The sequence below is a fragment of the Girardinichthys multiradiatus genome, chromosome 21 (assembly GCF_021462225.1).
Source record: "Girardinichthys multiradiatus isolate DD_20200921_A chromosome 21, DD_fGirMul_XY1, whole genome shotgun sequence".
Lineage (NCBI taxonomy): Eukaryota > Metazoa > Chordata > Actinopteri > Cyprinodontiformes > Goodeidae > Girardinichthys > Girardinichthys multiradiatus.
The window spans coordinates 10,330,799-10,351,174 of NC_061813.1; the positions used below are offsets into that span (position 1 = coordinate 10,330,799).

Genomic DNA, 20,376 nt, shown 5'->3' on the forward strand with positions numbered 1-20,376 from the left:
ATTTGCATTTTCTTCTTCACGACTGCACATTTTATGCCATAATCAAAAAGAAAACAAAGCAGGTCTGCCCGCAAAGTACTGCCCAGAACTCGAAAACGAAAATGCATTCGGAGCGGCAGCGCAGCAGAGTGACGTCAGCAGCCGCTCTTCCTCAGCTCCCTGCTGATAGAGCTACCCATCTTGTTCGGCAGGGGGCGCTGTGCACGTCTGCGTTGCATTACATTGCAAACGTGCCGAGAAATTGATTGAATTGCAGCAGGACCGAGCTCAATTTGTGGCAGTGGCAGGCAGAACTGGTAGTTCCGGTGGCAGCCTTATGGCCTGAGACATCCAGCGTGTTTTTAAGCATTTATTTATAATTTTCTGTGAGTGACAATTCAGAATAGCCGCTCATGCTCATGCTAAAGCTGTTTATTAAATAATAATCAATAATGAAATCATTATGTAAAGGTAATAACAACAATGGGTAATAACAACAATGACAACCCATTTGCCGATAATCAGCATCAGCTTCCACAAAAACAGCGGCAACCGCATTGGCAAGTTTTACGGCCGGTCTGGCAATGTAATGCAATACAGAAGTGCACAGCGCCCCCTACCGAACAAGATGGGTAGCTCGGTCAGCAGGGAGCTGAGGAAGAGCGGCTGCTGACGTCACTCTTCTGCGCCCGCAGCTCGGAATGCTTTTTCGTTTTCGAGTTCTGGGCAGTACTTTGCGGGCAGACCACGAAAACGAAAAAGCAATGTCTGCTTTGTTTTCTTTTTTTTTTATTATGGCATAAAATGTGCAGTCATGAAGAAGAAAATGCAAATGCAAATAGGATGATTGATTACTAATTTTATTTATGGGTCAAATAACGCAGCCACATTCTTAAAATGAAAAAGCATTTCTGAAAATGCGTTTTCATTTGAAATATGGTAACGATTTGCTATGAGGGCTCCTTGGACACTGTTTAAACACTTTACTCTGAGGAATGCAGATGGTGATAAAAACCCATCACCTAACAGTGACATTTCCAACATAACGACCTCAGCACAGCTATTTCTATATCTGCTGACAGCTTATTACAGGCAGTCTTAATCTTTCTCATACAGTGTACTGAGGTTTCATTTTGTTTTTAAAGCTCTTTATTTTTTCACATTCCGACCATAAACTTCAACCCATTTCATTTGGATTTTATCTGACAGGCCAACATAATGTAGTGCATAATTGTAAAGTGGTAACGAAATATGTCAGTTTGTTTTGTTCGCTCAGTCAGTCCTCAAGGGAAAGGTTTTTACAGCTTGTCTTGGGGTCACATCTGAAACAAATGAAGGGGTCATCACCATGTTCCTGGAGAACCTGATGACATGTTGGGGAGCTAATTAAGCCACTTTATTGAGCCGTGTTGGAGCAGGAACACATCTAGAAGACACAGGACACCAGCCCTTGAAGACTCAAGTTAGACATGTCTGCATTGAAAGTCCAGTGCAACCATCTTCAGACGTCATCTAGTAAGAGTTCACCGGTGTGTAATCTCTTCTCAGTGGAAATATGTAATAAACCATGTGAAAACCACACATGCTTTTCTTTTACTTTGAATGACACGTGTGTGTTGGTCTGTTACATAAAACCCCAATGAAATAACACTAGTTGTAATGTGACAGGGAGTATGTATATTTTTTAATGCACTGTTTAAATTATTAACACACACAGGCAAGATATTCACTTCAAAAAGGAATTTTATTAAGTTTAACACACTGGGCGGGTTGGAGTCAGATATGTGTACATTCAGCTTCATACATGAATGACCCCATTAAAGTCCTAAAATGTACAATTTGCAAGATTTACATGGTTCAACGTGTTACTAACCCAAATTATAAAAAAGCTTTTATTTTGATAACTATAGATAAATCTAGTTCCTTTATATTTAGCTACTCTGCGTTCAAACGGCCATGTATATAATGTATTAATATAAGTTAAAATCTTTATAATAAACGGTTCGCGAGGACATTTCCCAGGACAAACGAACACAAAGAATGGCAGATGGATCGTCCATGCAAAAACAAACAGATTTAAAAACAGTTACATGTGGTAAGACGTGTAGAGGTCCAACTAAGGATGTCTGAAACCCTTGGAGCCAATACTCAGTAAAAGATACCAGCACTACCAACATGGTCAGAGATCTGGGGGTCTCATACACCAGCACATCAATGGGAGCGCTGTGAAATCCATCAGCAGTGAGTAACATGCAGCTTTTCTTTGATATTTCCAGATTGTGTGGAAACACCCCGATGACTCTCTAACCTGTTTAATATTGAACACTTGTAGTCTCTGCCCAGTCAAAGGGATTTGTGATGGACTGTAGCAGCACTAGTAATAATTCTTATATTATCTGTCTTGCGTGAGCGCCAGTAAGTCGCACTCCATTACAGCAGCTCAATGCAGAGAAAGGCGTGCAGTTTTATAGGACTCCTTCTTTCTTCTCGGCCAGTGGAAAGCCTGCTGGTGCCAGCCCCACTGATTTACGCACTCTTCAAACCAAAGCAAACGTTTGAAGTCCAAGTCAATAGGAGAAAATAAAACGCCATACCAAGCGCTGAAGTAAAACGAGGCAGTTGTGCGGACAACACGTTCCAAGCCTTTAGATGCGAGAGGTGAAGATGGAGGACAGCGCGGACTGGTTTGATAAGCTTCCCCTTAAGCGGCATTATATCGACAGTCTGTGAGGAGCAGCAGGATGAAAACAAGCACTGCAGAGAAGTCAGCCCGCCATCGATAGTGATGTGCTGGCTAAGGCAATGAGCTCTTAGGACAAAAACAGCATGCTGGAAACAAAGAAACCCGGGTTAGAGTTTCTCTTACGATCATACAAACCGACTGAAGAATATGTCTTGACAAGCTTTGGCTTCCAATTATTTGACTAAAACAACTTGAGAAAATGGTTCATACTTCAAACAAGGTCCTGAAAGAAAACAAAAAGAAAAATACTGAATTTTATTAAAATTGAGGCTGAGCTGTATTTGCTTTATAGAGCAGCATCATTTCTACTATTTGTGCAAAATTTGTGTCTGAGAGTGGGGGACAGTCATCTGTTTCAGCCAAACGCAGACAGTTTGAGGAGAGAGCTCAGCTTAGGACAAGACAGTGGTGGGGGGGGTTGGTGTTAACATGTCCCCTCCTGTAGGTGTGGTTTAAAGCACGGAGCAGTAGCCGCCGCAGGAGCCGCCCCCGGCATCTTCATCCGTGAGTTGGATTGCTCTGCCGTGGCTCTCGCTCTGCCACAAGCCGGGTGTCTGGATGATCTTCTCCACCAGCTCCTCAAACGCACACTGAACACCATCCTTCGTCTTTGCGCTGGCCTCTGGGAGGAGGGGGGAACAGCATAAGATAGACAGCATGAACAAAAACGGAGGAGAACTGATGAATGTGTGGAGCATGAAGAGTGTAAGACAACGTCATACACAAAAACTGGATTTAAAAAGTTTATTTGGGGACAGCATTCCATCCAGGATAATAAGATAGAGCCTTAAACCACAAACGTCAATGTAATGTACTGAGATTTTATGTGATAGATCAACATGAAGAGGTTCATAATTATGAAGTGCTAAGAAAGTGATACAGGGTTTTTTTTAAAGTTATTTTCCAAATTAAAATCTTAAAAGTGTGGCATTTATTTGTATTCAGCCCACTGAGTCAGTACCTTTTAGAACCATCGGTCGCTGCAACGACAGCTCCAAGTGTTTTTGGGTCTGTCTCCACCAGCTTTGTGCATCTAGAGACTGACATTTTTGCCAATTTTTCTTCACAAAGTAGCTCAAACTGAGTCAGATTAGCACCGTTCAGTTTTTAAGTACGGCCAACAATGTTTCCAGGTCTAGACTTTGACTAGGGCATTTTTAACACATAAATATGCTTTTATTTAAACCATTCCATTGTAGCTCTGGCTCTTCCACATAGCCCAAAGTCCTTTGATGTGTTTTCTTCCAGGATTGCCCTGTTTCCCGTCCATTTTCCCATTAAATCCACATTCCTGGAGGAAAAAAAGCATCCCCACAGCATTAAGCTGCCAAGATTTCTGAGGTGCACGGCTAAAAGTGTTTCTGTTGATAGATTCTCCCACTCGAGGTATGGATCTATGTAGCTTCTCCAGAGTAACTGTGGGTATGTTAGCTGTTTCTGATTAATGTTCTCCTTACAATGTGGATGGCAGTTATCCATTACCAGATGATGAACTGAACAGAGCTCCATGAGATGTTTTAAAGCTGGGATATTGTTTTATAAACTAACCTTGCATTAAACATCTCCACATCCTTTTCTCAGGCCTGTCTGCTGCAATTGAATTATTTAGGGGTGTCAGAGTAAAGGGGACTGAAACAAAAGCATGCCAGGCTTTTCAGATTTTAATAGTAATGGTTTCCTTTGACTTTAAGAGTTGGCACGTTTGAAACGCACGACCTTAATAAAAAGGTTAAACCATAACTAATACAATAACTTAAAAACAAGAAGTGAAATTGCAGATAGCTTTTTGTCTTACCTGAAATTTTTTAAATACAATTTTCCTTTAATATAGATTAAATCATGGCCTCTAACTTGGAGTGTAAATCAGAAAGATCACAGCAGGAGGAGAGATGATTGGTGAAGCCAGTTTTGTCAATAGAACTGAGCGAGTTCTCCAGAGCAACTATGAAAAGTATTTATTGTAGAAGCGTTTTCCCTCGTGTAACATTCTGCTCTACCTCCTATGCTCAGCAGGTCTGTGTAGAGCAAGTAGTCTTCCTGACTTACCAATAAAAAGCATGGAATGTTTTCTTGCGAACTTCAGCCCTTCGGCCCTATCCAACTCGTGGTTTTCCTAAAACAGAAAACACATTTTAGCTCATTTGAGGTCTGTTGAATCGAGCTGTCTGCCACTGAAGGGAGTAGAGAAACAATAAGATTCAACAACAGTAATCAACTCCAGTTCAGTAAATAAGATCTTACCAAGACAACATGTACTGAAGCTGGAAATGTACAGTGGGTTTTTAATCAACAAGTCTTGTTAAGCCAGAGTTGTGGTCTGCTGCAAACTTCCTCACCTTATCGATTTTGTTTCCTACGAGCATTTTGACGAGGTCGTTCCTGGTACAGTAGGTCTCCAGCTCATTGAGCCAGTTGTCTAGCTTGGTGAAGGTCTCCCGTCTCGTCACATCGTACACTGCAGGTAACCCAAATCACCAGCTCAGACATCTCCCAATAATAACAAAAGTTCTCCACAGAACAGCTACTCGAAGCATATTTCACTGAGAGTACGGTGGTGTTTTGGGGAATTGCTGTGTTGTTTTTGTCCCAAACATCTATTAGTGGTGTTGGAGAGGAGTGCTCTAAGCATGTGTTTAAATCTGTGCCTATTGTGTGAAGTCAGCTAAGTTCTAAAAGTGACCCAGAAATAGTGGCACCAGTCGGTGCCCCTTGGAAAGTATATAAGGAGAGGTCTCCAGAGACCAAGTTAGCCAAGCCCAGGGTTGTCTTGCTGCTTTCTTCTGCATATAAGTTTGTTTGGCTTCTGTTTTGTATGTTGCTGTCTACAGAACTTTTTTGCCTTTGTCTCCAGTTTTCTTCCAGTAAACGGAAGTATTTTTAAGTACCTTTCAGAGCCAAATATATTAAACAGGTTGAAGAGGCACACAAGATTAGTCCAATGGTGTTCTGGTCAAGAGTTCAAGTTTGGAATCATCAGACATGTTCTCCTAGGAGATTTTAGCCAGGTCTGGTTGTTTTTTATTACTGTGTCATGGTGTATATATATATATATATATATATAACGCTGCTGTTTTTTTGGGCGCTTCTCCTGGCTGAGACCTTTGTACAACAAGATGATTTTGACCTTTTGCAAAGTATGGCTTTAGCTAAACAATGCAGCGGTGGTTTCTACACTTTGACAACCTCTGTATGTGATGAATTTAATAAAGTAGACCTTTCTCATTTTTTTTAAATTTAAAAATAAACTAAAGGGCTATTATCCTAAGAATACAGCAAGACATTACTTTGGTCAAAAAGCATCCACCAAAGGGGAAATCAGATGGATAGAGGTCACTTGATTCTATCCAGGTTTACCTGAAGCATATAAAGTATCCATAATGAGATTAAGAAAGGTAGAAATAAACTCGTGAGTTTATTTAATAATGGATGTTTCCTTACCCAAGATGACTCCCTGGGCACCGCGGTAGTAACTTGGTGTTAGGGTTCGAAAGCGCTCCTGTCCAGCAGTGTCCTGCAAAACAAGAGCCACTCAGGGTTACAGAACCCTTCAGGACTGTCCAACAGGACATTATGAGCACAGACATGAGATTCCTGATACATAAGTGCCATCTGGTGGCAACTTGAAGGAATTGCAATCCCAAAACCAGTATTCTGTTTCCAATAAAGAAGAAAGGGAAGGTCGAGTAAAGGACTTTAATCTAAATGTGTAGATATGAACTTACCCATATTGCCAGCTTTGCCTTGTTGCCATCCACAGATATGGTCTTCACCTTGAAGTCAACACCTAGACAACAAAAATTCAGACAGTCAGTCAAACCCCCATGTTTACCTCATCCTTCAGTCTGAGTAGGATGACTCTCACAGGTTTGATCGATTACTGCCAAGAATATCAGATCTGGCAGACAGACTATAATTGCTGATGATGAATTATCAAAACATACATAACCACAAACCATCTCTGAGCTGCTGTTAACCCAGGCGCCGCGCCCGTCCCACGTCTTTTAGATAAATGATGTCGTGACTACGCATCCAAATGCACCACTAAGGGACAGTGTGGTTTTCGTGTCTTATGCTGAGAACAATGGGGGCCTGTGCTGAAAACCCTCAAAGAAAAACATAAACCCAACCACCTGTGAAAAAGCTCAGTGAGTATTCAACTCCTAAGATCCAGAGCAGGTCCCCATGCACCAGACATGAACATAACATACTGCCCTTTCTCATGGGAAGTAGCAAGTCTCCACAGCGTGGTGTGTGAATAACACACTGTCCTGACTCTGAGACACTGGCAGATTTAGGGAGGGCTTGCTTTTTATGGAACCTTTTAGAAGCAGTCATAAAACTTTACATTTTTTACATTTTGTCACATTAGAACCACAGACGTCAAAGTATTTTATATAGGTTTTATGTGTTGGCCCAACACAACATAGTACATAATTGTGAGGTGAAAAGAAAATGAAAACAAATGATTTTCATAAATGTTTTACAGATAAATAGGAAAATGTGAAAAAGTGTGCTGTGCATCTGAACTCAGCTCCATGGAGTCAGTACAGCTGCATCTCCATCAGTGTTACACCTCTACAAACTGAACTTTCTGTCAACTGTTCAAGCTCAGTCCGTTGGCATAGAGAGCAAAACCCAGCAGATTCTAATTAAATTTAGGTCTGGATGGGGCCATTCTGACAGAAATATGTTCTGATCCAAATCATTTCATTCCCACCAGTGACATGCTGCAACCAATCATCATGTTTTAAAATTAGGTTAAGGTTGTGGTATTCGAGACTGTTTTTGCTCTTATGACCGGCCTTGAGACCACATTTCAAAAGTCCTGGTCTTGTCTCGGGTTTTACTGGACTTGGGAATATGTTTTCCTCAACAACGGTCAAGACCAAAGCTGCAACCTCCCTTGTTTTTACTGCAACTTAGGGTGGAACTCCTGCATTCAAATGCAGGATTGATTTACCAGTAGCAATCAACAGGTCAAATACAGAAACATCTGAGTTTTTCTCTGGTCATTAAATGCACCAACACATTTTTGGTCTTTAAGAACACAAACAATGCGTTCTTCTTTGTCTTGAGTTTAGTAATAAACAGATAACAGTTGGGAACGTGTGCTCTGATATATAAATGGGGATAATCCTTATTCGATTGAAATATAGGCTACTCTGTAGCGCTGTGTTGCAGGTTCATCTGTTTACACAAATCATCTGTTTGCAACAAGATGCCACTGAGTGACCAAGCAGAAATGAACGCTGCTTGGTCCATGATATTCACATCTCAAAAAATGTAAATATCATGCAAAGGTTCAATCTTTGTTGTCACTCGTCTCAGGGAGTGTCACTTGAAAAGATGAGTTTGGACCGCTGAGTAACAGTCCTGCTCTTTCTCTCCTTGGCCCAGGCAGGACACTCGCAGCCAATGTGTGGGATCCGTCCGTGCGTAGAGGCTATTGATGCAATGACTCCAGCCTCTGTCCACTCCGTGTGAAGCTCACAAGACGCTCAGGAAACCTTTGCAGGTGTTTTGAGTTAATTAGCCGATTAGATGTTCTAAGGTGTCGAATTTTGGGTATTTATTATCTCTTTATAATCCCCTATGTGTGAGGAGTCTGTATAATCTATGAGTTGCACTTGTTGACATGAGTAGTAAAAACATTGACCTTTTCCACAATATTTTTTGAGCTGTACCTGTATAAATACAAGGAGGGCATCATAACACTCAGCCGCATAGAACCACTACAGGGTTCTGTTCAGGAACAGGACGTATATATCTTGATTAAACTGTATATCCTCCACATTTGTTTAAAATGGTTAAAAAGAGAACAAATGATCACTTTACTTGTGATAATTCATCAGAACGTATTCATTGTAATAAATAAATGCAAATGTGGGCTTCAAGGACATCTTGTTCTATCGAGAAATCTTTAATGAATCATATTACACACTGAACATTTGGGTTTGTGCTTTAAGGTTTTTTACCCTGTATCTGCTAATTGCAAGACATTGTTTTTACTTTCCTGAAATTGAGTAGTTTACATAATTTCTTTAGTACTTCGAAGAAATGTCATTGAAACTGTATAACTTTGGTCTCAGATTCTCACAGTGCAGTAGTTCCCCGGAACAGGCTGCGGGCTGTCTTGCTCGCACACCTTTTCAGATCAGTCCACACGTTTTCTATGGGACTGGAATCAGAGCTTTGTAAAGGCAACAGGAAAGTTCATTGTCTATATGGCAGACCCGTTTGTGCCCCAGCTTCAGTCTCCTGGCTGACATCTTGATGTCATATGTTTCAACGTGTCCACGTATTGTTCCTTCCTGCTACTGATCTAATGGAGCGCACCAGTCCCTCCTGTTGCAAAACAACATGATGCTGCCGCCCAAAACTTTACACTTGAGATTGTGCTTTTAGGTTTTCAAGCTTTCAGTTTTCCTTAATATGTAAAAATTGCCAGAATAACCAAGCATTTTAATTATTATTTCTTGGGACTATGGTCTCCAAAGAAATGAAGGTCTTTGTCCCCGAGCGTTTTTGCAAACTGTAATCTGGCTTTTTTATACTGATTTTGGAGTAATGACTTCCTCCTCTCCTTCTCAAATTTCGCATCTGGAAATCGTACCCAACGATAAATCAGACTTGGGACTTGGCTGCTTTCTTTTGATTTCCCAATAATCTCACACAAGGAAGCAATGTGTTAAAAGAGATCCAGTTATCAGAAATATTGTGAAATGAACCAACCAGAGGCTTACAACGTCATGACACCACCTAGGCTTTCCTAAATTGTTTAAAAACATAGTAATCTTTCCGTGTGTAAACTTCAAAATAAAAAAAGTAATAAACAAATTCTCTCATTATTTTTGCCGTTTAGCAAACAGGAATCATTCAGGTGGTTCAGATCTAAAATGGGAAAAGCTTAGTTTGATTTAATGTCAGAAATATCTGTTTTCAACTGTATGTATAGGACTCTTATTTTGAAGTAAGAAAGGAAGTAGCTGCCTTCAATTGCCCTGCTGTGTTGACAAAGTCGACTGCCAGAAGCATTTTAAAGATTTCCCTCAGTGGTTTGAAATCTGGCAGCATTTGGCATACTTTGATAAAAAAACAAAAACAAACTATAAATAATTATTGTAAATAGTTTAGCACATGCAGGGTTAGGCTAACATGTAGCACTGGGTGCAATAAGCCATTTTGATGAAAATGTTGAGGCTTAAAAGAACACATCAACCAGGCTATTTGGTTTCTGTAACAATTTGACCAGTTTCCAGTTTAGCCTGGTCCCATTCACAAACTGCTTCCATGTGGCATTTTCTTTTTCCTCGCATACAACTCAAACGCTTTGCTGCAGCTGTACAGCATCCATCTAAACACCTTTGAGGGAGGAGCTTGACTAAAAACATGTGAATAAAGAAGAAAAGGTTACCTTATGTCTAATGTGATGTCACCAGAGGCATGTGGGTGTGAAAACTTGTTTGTTATGAGGCTTTTTTCTTCAATAAATCACAATTGACAACAAAACAGCAAAAACAAATTGAAAGGACCATATCATGTTGACCTATTAGTGGCAAACAAAGTCCATCTAAAAACTAAAGTTTTTAATTTCCATCAACATACTGATAGTGTTTGAAACTGCTTCCTAATTCAGACAGCCTTTAGTGTAAGTCTTGTTCACTACTGAGCACAGCATCGGGCAGCAGATTTAGGAATCACCACATCATTAACATTTCTCAAATTCAGAATTTCTGCAGCGTCACCAATATTCTGACAGACATGGTGTCTCTACTCACCTATCGTAGCTGATTGCTCTGGGTCAAACGTGTCGTCTGTGAATCTAAGGAGGAGGCTGTTGATGGGAAGACAGGAAGGAAGAGGTCACGTCTCATTATGACTCACTGCCAGATACAACTGAGCTTCTTTATCCGTCCATGATTCTGCCTGCCTGGCTCAAATATCCCACAAGCTCATCTAAATCTAAATTTGCTTGCATCACACACATATGGTCCAGATGAAGTCACTGCCACACATGAGTTAGGAGGGCGTAGGTCATTTCCTAACGGTGACTGATCAAGTTCAAAGTCCTTCGTCACATGGCTGATCAGGAGGTTTAGCTCCTTTCTTCCCTCTGACCCAAGCAGAGCTCTCTAGAATGTGTCCCAGCGTCCCCATTGTTTTAGGTCCACAGAGGACAGGAGCTGTGTTGTGGACATTATTGGTTTCGGGAAAATAAAAGCGCTCTCTGCCAAGAAGACATCGTCCTAATGATTGGAAGCTATTATAATAATAATACATTTTATTTAAAACAGGGACAATATACAGTATACATTAACCACAAGAGGAGAGATGCACTGTATCAGGTTATAGCTCTAAGTGCTAATTTCCACCTGTCCCTGACCCAGTTGGTACAAACAAACACAAAAAATAAATAAATACATAAAATCAAACAAAACAAATCCCCTAAGCTCCACCTACCTAATGATACAACCCTGGCCTAGGTTAATTATTATAATGACATCTGAACCTAATCCTGCGCTCAAGCTGTAACTGATCACAGAAAATAGCTTTGTGGAAACACTGCCGTCGGTCTGAATGATGAACTAGAATTCAGAGCATTTTCTTCGGATATCTGGGAACATATGGAAACTGTAATTAACTGCTTGTTATAGTGTTTTAGAAGTAGTAGGAATAACTGTTGCAGTTCTGCTTGAAATAAAAGCAATTAGAGCATGTTTTTTTTGTTTATGTTTATGCATAAATACCGTGGCTTTTATCCTGAAAGTTATCATGTAATAGGAATTTCATACCGGCCCATGTCGAGTCATGAAACATGGATAATGCCGAATGGTGAATCCGGGCCCAGGCTTAAAGAGAAGGTGTGCAACCCCATCATCCAGGGAAGAAACTGCTGCTCCTCAAAAGCAGCCATGTGAGGTGATTAGGGCCTCTGATCAGATGGCCTCCGGGATGCTTTCCCTCCAAAGGCTTCTTCTGTCATGTCCATATACTCTGGGCAGTGTCTCAAAGGACAGGAGGATCCAGATTTCCTTCTTGAACCTCCTGAAGATACCGAGAGCATGGGTGGACCATTGGCTTGGTCATTAATCCTTGTATGATAACAAAGCTATCTAAATCTTTACCTTTACAAGAATTTCCCAGTAGATTTGCTCATTATCCGTATTTAATGAATGGTTCAGGCTGCCATGCTGCACTGACATTTAACATTTAATAGTTGGTAGCTAAGGTTGCTTATCAGGATCACATTTATAATGAGCAGGACACCAGTCCAAGACGTTGATGTGGGACCTGAACCCTGATCTGGGTGTTTCAGGTAGATGAGATGAACCTTTGTTTAGCATCAAAGTAAAACCACCTCACGGCTGGGAGAACATGAACTGGGATACTGTGCAGTAACCTCATCATGATTGCAACATCTTCAAGAGTGAACAAAGATGAGCTCACGCAGCAGCTAGCTATTAGCTAGCCAACAGGCAGCTTACCATATGCTTCTACAGATCTTTGTTAGTTAGCCTTGACAGTTCGGCAAGCAAAATAAAGAAAACAATAGGAAATGTTCGTTTAGGTTAAACGCAGCTCCACTCCCATGTTTATGTTTAAATGCGTTAAACAAGACGGAAGCTAGCTGGCTAACATTAGCCATCATCCAGGGCACCGCTGATTCTTGCCATGTTGTTAACATTATACAGCTTCATCTTACCTGGACTTCCCAACGCCACTCTCACCGATTATCAAAATCTTCAGCGTCGTTAAGACGTCGTCTTCCATCTCCTTCAAGAGGGGCTTTTTATCTCTATACTTACAAACAGACAGAGAAAACCTGGCTCCCAGTTACAGCTGGCAGCACAGATAGTTTAACTCGTAAGACGTCCCACTCCAACCATATCCGACTTGAGCTGTTGGCGCTTCCGGTTGTCACATAGTACAGCAGATCGCATATTCGTACAGTCATGGAAAAGAAAATGTTCTCTTTTGATTCTGGGATGTTACGAATGTGAGCATCATAAAATACAATAAGGACTTTAAAAAGGTTCTACAATTATTTACATATAATTTATGGAGAAAAAACACGATAAAAACCGGATAAACAGAATAAAAATATAAAATCATGCACATTGCCGCGAAGAAATGTGCCCTCTGACTCCTAATTTTGCCTTTTTGTCACACTTAAAGGTCTCACAATATCGAACAAATTTTAATATTAGATATAACCTTAGCAAATATAAAGTTTAATTTTTTATGATTTTAAAATACTTATTTCAACAATTAAGGAGCGAGGACTGTGCTGGACCCACAGACACATACCTTGTCCTGAGTGTGCTTTTATCCTGCAGTTCACTGGGTGAACTAAATGTACACCTGGTAACACAAACAGGGCTAAGATTATCATTACTTGGCACCGCAGAAGGTTCTCTTGTGTACACCAGTCTTGAGTTGCTGCTGCGGGACATTATGGGATATGAAGTTTCTATTGCCAGCAATACATTTATAAAATGATTTCAGGGCAAGAAACAATTGCAAAGAGGGTTGGATGTGTCCTATGGGCCTTTAGCTTGACATGCCTGTTCTTTGCAGATACCTTTTTCACTACCTACCATAGACAAAAACCACACAGCATATTGCTACCACCACCATGCTTCATACTTCAGATGGTGTTGGCTAAGTGGGGAGCAGTGCCTTTTTTTTTTTTAGAGACATGAAGCTTGGACTTCAGGCCAAAAAGTTGTATTTTGGTGTCTTTAGACCAGAGAACTTCGTTTCTCCTGATCTGACAGTCTTCCTTGTGTGTTATGGTAAAATCAAGCAAGCTGCCATGTGCTTTTTTAGTGAAGAGAGGTTCCCTTATCACAGAGTTGGTCAGGCGGCCAGATGTAATGAATATCGCGGTGGTTCGAGACTTCTTTCATTTCTGCATAATGAAGACACCTTTTATAAAGCAATGTGCAATTCAGGTGACACCTTGTCATCACATCTTTGCAGCTTTGTTAAATGGGTTAACCCTGTGTTAAGGTATTGTGTCAAGGTTATTATGCAGAAACAAAACATTTTTTAATCTCAAGAAAACTAAAAAGGAGAGACAGCAGAGTCCTGAGCATCATTGGTGGACTGGCTCTCTTGGATACAGGGTTAACACAGAATCCACCCCTCGCACTTAAAATGTACCAAACGTAAAGTAAGTCGTTTCAGTTCAGTCATGTTTAAAATACAACTAAGCTTTTATTACAGAATATGGTTTCTGTTTGTCCACAATGGACATATTTGTGTAATAGCTGGCATACCGTACGAGTTTGTTTTTAATCTGTACTTAGTAGAAAATAACCAATGGAAGTATCTCACACCATCCTGAAGTAAACACTGGCTGATTGTTCAGACGAAACATTAATATCAGACAACTATCAGTATAATATGGGGCTATATCAGCATTGAATTAATTCATAAAAACATAAATAATAAACAAAGTGGACATAACACTAGAAAGTCTGTTCATGGAGAACTACAATAATGGTTTTTACATTTTAAAGTTTATCACAAACTAGCCACACAGACAGAAATACACTTTTTTTGGTATTTAATAAATATCTTTTGAACAGCACTGCGGAGAACATGGTAATAAAATAAAAAAGGCACTTTGAAAGCAATATTGTAAAAGGCTTGTGTGTGGTGGTGTAGAGGGATTTGGGTGTGAGCACATTGTTGAGGTGAATTATGTGACATCTTCAGTCATTCAGTGTGAGTAATATGAAAACCAGCACAAAAACAAACATGAATTTGGTATAACTGATATAAAAAACACATGGGACCTGAGGATTAAAGTGAATGCAGAAAACCATCTGATTACATCATAGTTGTATCTGATCATAGTATAGCAAATAAAGAAATTGTTTGATTGTTCAGCATTGCTGTAACTTTTACAAGTTTTTACAAGTGGTATACAAACCCTTTATGATAGTATGCAAATAACATAGTTCATATTTGTCTTGTGACTCCTTCATATTAGATCAACACTCTGTAAGAGTGCAATAAAATCTTAAATCAGATCTAAATTCAAAACTACATTTACAACCACTGCATGATCTGCTGTTTCACTGCGGCTGTCCGATTTATGCTGTAAACTGCTCCGCATTTTTCAAAATATCTTATTGCAATTGTTCTCTAAACATACACAAACAGATGTGACACGGTGTGCAGCTACAGCTCACAAGTGACGTAATAAACAGGAGGTCGTGGACAAATTGGTAAGAAGCACAAGCGGAAGAAGACTTTCATCTACGTTTTAAATCCACGGGCTCAAATTTCCGATCTGACCAGTCCAACGGCAGAGAAGAAACACGATTTCGATTTCAGCCTATATCCAGCTTAGATGTACAAAAATACAACACATGGTTATAAATCGTATGTGTTAGTAAAAATAACAGACGCTGTGGCTGAGTGATACAATGTTATGATGAAGCAACAAGACAAACGCACACATTTTCCACCACTTGTTCCCGTGGAACGCCGAACCAACGATAAATACTGCAGCTGCTGGACAGGTGACGTCAGAGTTCAAGAAGAATTACGCGGCCATCATTTGCCTTCATATTTAGGATTGACCACAGTCGTGACAGCACTTTTGTAGATTGGATTTTCACCCTGGAGAGCACATAAACACAATGGAGTTAACATTCAAAACCTCATACAATGTCATCTACACAGGTACAGCGCCTGGCAAAGGTTGTTTTTTTTTCACATTTTGTCATTTTACAACCACAAATTACAAAGTGTATCATTGGGATTTTCCAGAGTATACCAAATCAAAGTAGTGAATAGTTGAAGTGGAAGGAAAAGGAAGGGAAAGTGACATGTGCGTTTGTACGGAACCCTCTGAGTCCATACTTGTAGATCTGGCTGCATGATTTGGGTCATAGTCCTGCTGGAAGGTAAACCCTTGCTCCAGTCTCACATCTTCTTAGGTTTAACAGCTTTACTCCCTGGATTACCCTGTAATTACCTCCATCCATCTTCTGATCAGTTCTGTCTAGTTTCGCTGTCCCTGCTGAATAAAAGCATTTCCCATGACAGCCAGAAAGTTACATTTTGGTATCATCTGATTAAATTTGCCATGTAGGAGACACAGCAAAAGAGTGTATAAACTGCTCACCTTAACCATGTCTTTGGTGCCCCCCTACATGGCTTGTAACTTTAACGAAGGCTTCTTAATGGTTTTATGGTTGGAACTTCACCATAAAACTTAGATTTGTGAAGTGCACAACTATTAGTTGTCTCCATACTCCATATTTGCGTTTTAGGAGGATGGATTGAACAGTCCTCAGTGAGCTGTTCAAAGTTTGGGATTTTTTTTTTTTTACCTTCACTTTGCTTTAAACCTCTCGATAAATGTATCCATTAATTGTCTGGTATATTTCCTGGTCTCCACAGAACTGGATTGATTCTGTAAATAAATTGAACACGGGTGGATTATCGATGAATTAGGTGCCTTCCTAAGGCAAATTGTTGTACGAAATTTTACTTTGAGGCATCGCAGTAAAAATTTTAATTGCAAAGAATTTTGAAAATAATTTATTCTTTTCCCTTCATGTCCCAATTATGCACCACTTTGTCTTGGGCTATCTTATAAAATCTCAATAAGGTTTATTAAAGTTTGTGGTTTTAACGTAAAAAAAATGCAACAAGGTTCATGAGGCATGAATAACTTTAGCGAAGGCACTGTAGTTTTAGTTTCCAAAAAAGTGATACACACAAATTAGTTGTTGATTTTCAGTTTAGATCATCCCTTAATGAACACGTCATGTATGCAGGTCACATTTTACAAACAAACATGCTTGTGTGCCAGGCAGCCAGAAGGACACATTAAGCCTTATAATTACAATCATCAAAGAATCAAACACTTACCAGATAATGCTTTAGTTTGATGTTTCTCATAACACCTACCGTTTCCAAAAGTAAGTATTATTGCTGACCTTTTTGTCACAGCACGCTCATGCAGTCTTTTATAAACTGTAAATTGGAATAGGGATTATACCCTTACTTCTGTACCGGGTTTATTGTTAAAAAAAGGAGAATGAGGGAAGGAACTAAAGTCAGAGGACACACAGAAACAGCCCATGCAGGATGACGAAGAGGAAAGGAAATACGAACTCAAAGGACAGCGCCTTTACGTCCATAGTTTGGGTTCTGGAACTGATTGATTGGACTCTTGTAAATTGGGTTTTCTTGCTACAGGTGGAGAATGAGGACAGAAGAGAGTTCAGCAGGGAAATGAAGAACATCAGTACAATAAAAAAGAATAAATAAATAAATAGCATTTAGGGAGAAGAATAAGGTCAGGTGAGAGCAGAGGACAGAGGACAATACAGCTGTCCCTACACCTTACTTTGAGGGGCAAAGTCCTGTGGAAGGTCTTTCAAGTGACTTTTAGGATAATGTCAGAGAGGGTCGGGGGTATTATGGGCAGTTATTTTCTTAGACACCAAATCTCTGAAACATATTTAAAATATTTCTGAAACACAATGTACGTGTGAGAACAACCTCTGAATAACAGAACAGAGTAGTTTAAAAAAAATGGAGTCGGATGCACATTTGTACACTGTAGTAGAACCCTTAGAGGAGTTCCTCATGGCTCCATATTAGGACACCTTGTCCTAACACACTGTATAATACACATAACAGCCCTTGGATTGGTTATTAAATATTGAGTTCTATTTCTATGCAGATCACACAATTACCATTTGTTCATTTGCTTCAGTAGTAGATAAATGTTACTAACACTATACCTCCTGTAGATACTGGTAAACACCGTCTACATTATTGTTCTGGACAAAAATGTGACAATTTCGGCTTCATATAGGGTAACAATATCTTGGGTTCAGACACATTCTAACCATATTTATTATTGACTTTCAGACAGACAGGTTTTGGAGGTTACTAAATATGTAATTTATTCAGGGAGGGCATATTCAGCTACTACTGCTCCATAATTCCCTTTATTTCTGTTTTTAGTTCCTAAAAAGGGTAACTTCCCTAGATTTCGTGACACTTAATAAAATTAGGTTTAATACTTGGGTCACACTTGTCATGACAGCAGAGCAATAAACAAAAGAATGCTGGAGTGATAATCTGACATCTGCACCATCCAAGTCACATCAGCTATTATACAGCCCAGCCACTAGATGGCGCAGTATGACTTCACATGATCCTGTGTAAATTCCTACTTCGCCTGTTGATGTTGGCTCCCTATTTGACAAGAGGGAGGAAGCGGGGAGGGGAGAAGCCTTAGCCCCTCCCTGGAAAAAGTTTTGTTATGCACAGAGCACATAGCATTCCCAAAAAAGTCCACACAGACTCCCAACATTTTCCTTCTTCAGCTGAGCCCTGTTCAAAAGCAACAAATTCAATCTGTCTTTGCAGCTGCCAGACAGCTCAAAGCAGGAGTGAGAGTGCGAGTGCTCATAATGACATAAACATGGCTGCAAATCTCATCTGCTGCTGAGAATAACTGATTGCCTTCCCTGTAAGAAATGGATCAACAAAGAGGTTGAGCTGCACCTGTTTTCCACATTTAAATTGCTCGACTAAAACTTCAGCCAAACATCAGCTATTTTTATCCATTCACTCAGTCTTTCATAGACTGATACGGTTCCGGGCACCCACCGTATCCCACTTGGCGTTCATCTTCTCCTTCTCAAACTTGGCAAATTCTCTCCTGTCATGAATGATCATCAGCAGCTTCCAGATCAGCAGGAGGGCCAAGCCAATCAGAACGATCCCGGCGACAACGCCTGCTACGATTGGGATGATGTCTGGGCCGGTGGGACATTCTGAAACAGACCAACAGAGGTTTGATCGCTAAACTTATACAATTAAAGCTGCCTCTGGGCTTCATCAGCTTCAGAACCCTCGCCCTGGGTTGTGCCTCTGCTCACCTGGCTCCTCCACCACGTAGACCACCTTTTCTGTGTTGTTGGTGACAGCATATGTGTAGTAGAACCAGCAGTCGTTGGCGTCCCTCTCCTTGCAATGCATGACAGGGTAGGATTTGTCGTTGGGCTGGGGCAGCTTGTCTCTAGTCTTCACTTTAAACAGAGTGAAATCGCTGCACTCTTTCTGACATGTCTCTTTCTTTTCCCCAGTGCCAAATGCCCGGCACTCCACGCACTCTCTGAAGAACACAGTGTTAACAACAGTAAAAACACAAAAAAAAAGAAGCTGTGGGTCTGTGAAGCCATTTCAGGAAGTGTATTTAAACTGCTCTGATAAAAGAATAAAAGCCCCTTTGATGACAACCTTTCTTTTGAATATTCAGCAGGTGAATATTTCTGTCAAACATAAACCTGATGCGCAGAAGCAGGTTAAGCTCGGCACACTGGTCGGTTTTTCTTCCGCTAAGTCATTTCTTACTTGTGTTCAATGCAGACTCCAGGACAGGTGGGGCACGCTTCACACGTTGGGCCCTGGAATTTGAGGTCATCGCACTTGCAGGCGCCACATTCGCACCTTCCTCTGCCGTTACAGATCTGCTTGTTGCTGGCCAAACACGTGCTCTCATCCAGAGAACAGTCGCAGGCGGTTCCATTCCACATGGGCTCACAGATGCATTTTCTGCACTCGCAGCGTCCGTGCCCTGAACAGCAGAGAGAACGATGGCTTTAACAGGTCTGTTCTGAGCATCGCCTCTGCTCCGGTTGGGAATGACGTTCTTAGAATGCTATTAACATAATAAAAAACAACCGTTTTGTAATAATCATTTCCAGTTTGTAAAGATTTGACCTGCTAGTACTGATTTCCGACTATCGCGATTACTCTTTAAAAACAATAATATAAAAACAACGGCAGTTAAAATGTTTTTTCAAGTCTTCCTACAATGAGTTTCATTACTTATTTAGATTTAGCAGCAGAATCAATGACATCCTGTGAGTTTAAGAAGGAAGTTACTAAAACAGGGTTTTAGTATTTTTAATTTAAAAAGACATTTTAAACCAGGGTTGTACAAAGTGTGGCCCAGGGGCACATGGAATGAGTTGGTGGGGCCCCTGACCGCAATTTGAGAATAGTACAAATTTAGCCCCCCAGCACAGGAGGTAGATGCAGATGTATACTAATTTCTTATTTTCACTGACAAATCTTCTTAAAATGGAAAATGTTAGGTACAAGACCCCCTACGTATCTTTAGTTAGCCAGTTATTTTGTTACAATGGCAACATCTTCCGGTGGCTTTTACTCCAAAGCAGATTTGAGGTCACTGATTCATTAAACTTGGCAACATACAGGAAGTGTACCCATATCCTGTTGTTGTTGCTGAGAACAGATCCGCATGTTTTTCTGTTTATTGAACGATTATATCTGAAAAATGTATGTTTGCTTGAGATCTACAATGATTTACAGATCCCTCTGTTATTTGTTTCATTCAAATATTTGTTGCTTAGTTTATTTTGGAGCAGGTAAGAGTTAAAAACAATGTGACCTTAAACTACTTTCAACTCAGGAGTTTTGGCCCGCATGCATAAAGTCTGGCACCTCTGTTTTAAGCAGTCTGTAGCATCGTTTGTTAGTGTGCTAATATCACTAATATCTAACACTGAAGACTGGGCTTGTCTGCCAATGGCTCCATCAAAATCCAAACTGTTAAAAAAAAACAAATTTCAGATGTAAAA

At 40.3% G+C, this 20,376-nt stretch overlaps 2 protein-coding genes across 4 annotated transcripts in view; both read right to left on the reverse strand.

The window, feature by feature from the left end:
• Positions 1-1,704: 1,704 nt before the first annotated feature.
• Positions 1,705-12,615, reverse strand: LOC124858371 (ras-related protein Rab-18). The gene is made up of 7 exons (XM_047350391.1): positions 12,426-12,615; positions 10,501-10,556; positions 6,445-6,506; positions 6,161-6,233; positions 5,059-5,177; positions 4,769-4,835; positions 1,705-3,344 (listed from the first exon to the last, which is right to left on the reverse strand). The coding sequence occupies exons 1-7, from the start codon at positions 12,491-12,493 to the stop codon at positions 3,175-3,177; spliced, it is 615 nt and encodes a 204-aa protein (XP_047206347.1). The 5' UTR covers positions 12,494-12,615; the 3' UTR covers positions 1,705-3,174.
• A 1,662-nt stretch (positions 12,616-14,277) lies between these two features.
• Positions 14,278-20,376, reverse strand: part of itgb1a (integrin, beta 1a) — a 32,669-nt gene continuing 26,570 nt past the window's right edge. For 2 of the 3 annotated variants that reach the window (XM_047349659.1, XM_047349660.1), the window contains 5 exons: positions 19,124-19,346; positions 18,649-18,884; positions 18,377-18,543; positions 16,865-16,942; positions 14,278-15,358 (listed from right to left, as the gene is read on the reverse strand). In XM_047349659.1, the coding sequence (XP_047205615.1) occupies positions 16,865-16,942; positions 18,377-18,543; positions 18,649-18,884; positions 19,124-19,346 (704 nt within the window). In that variant the 3' untranslated portion in view covers positions 14,278-15,358. The remainder of the gene's footprint in view (positions 15,359-16,864; positions 16,943-18,376; positions 18,544-18,648; positions 18,885-19,123; positions 19,347-20,376) is intronic. The other variant, XM_047349661.1, reaches the window with a different exon arrangement.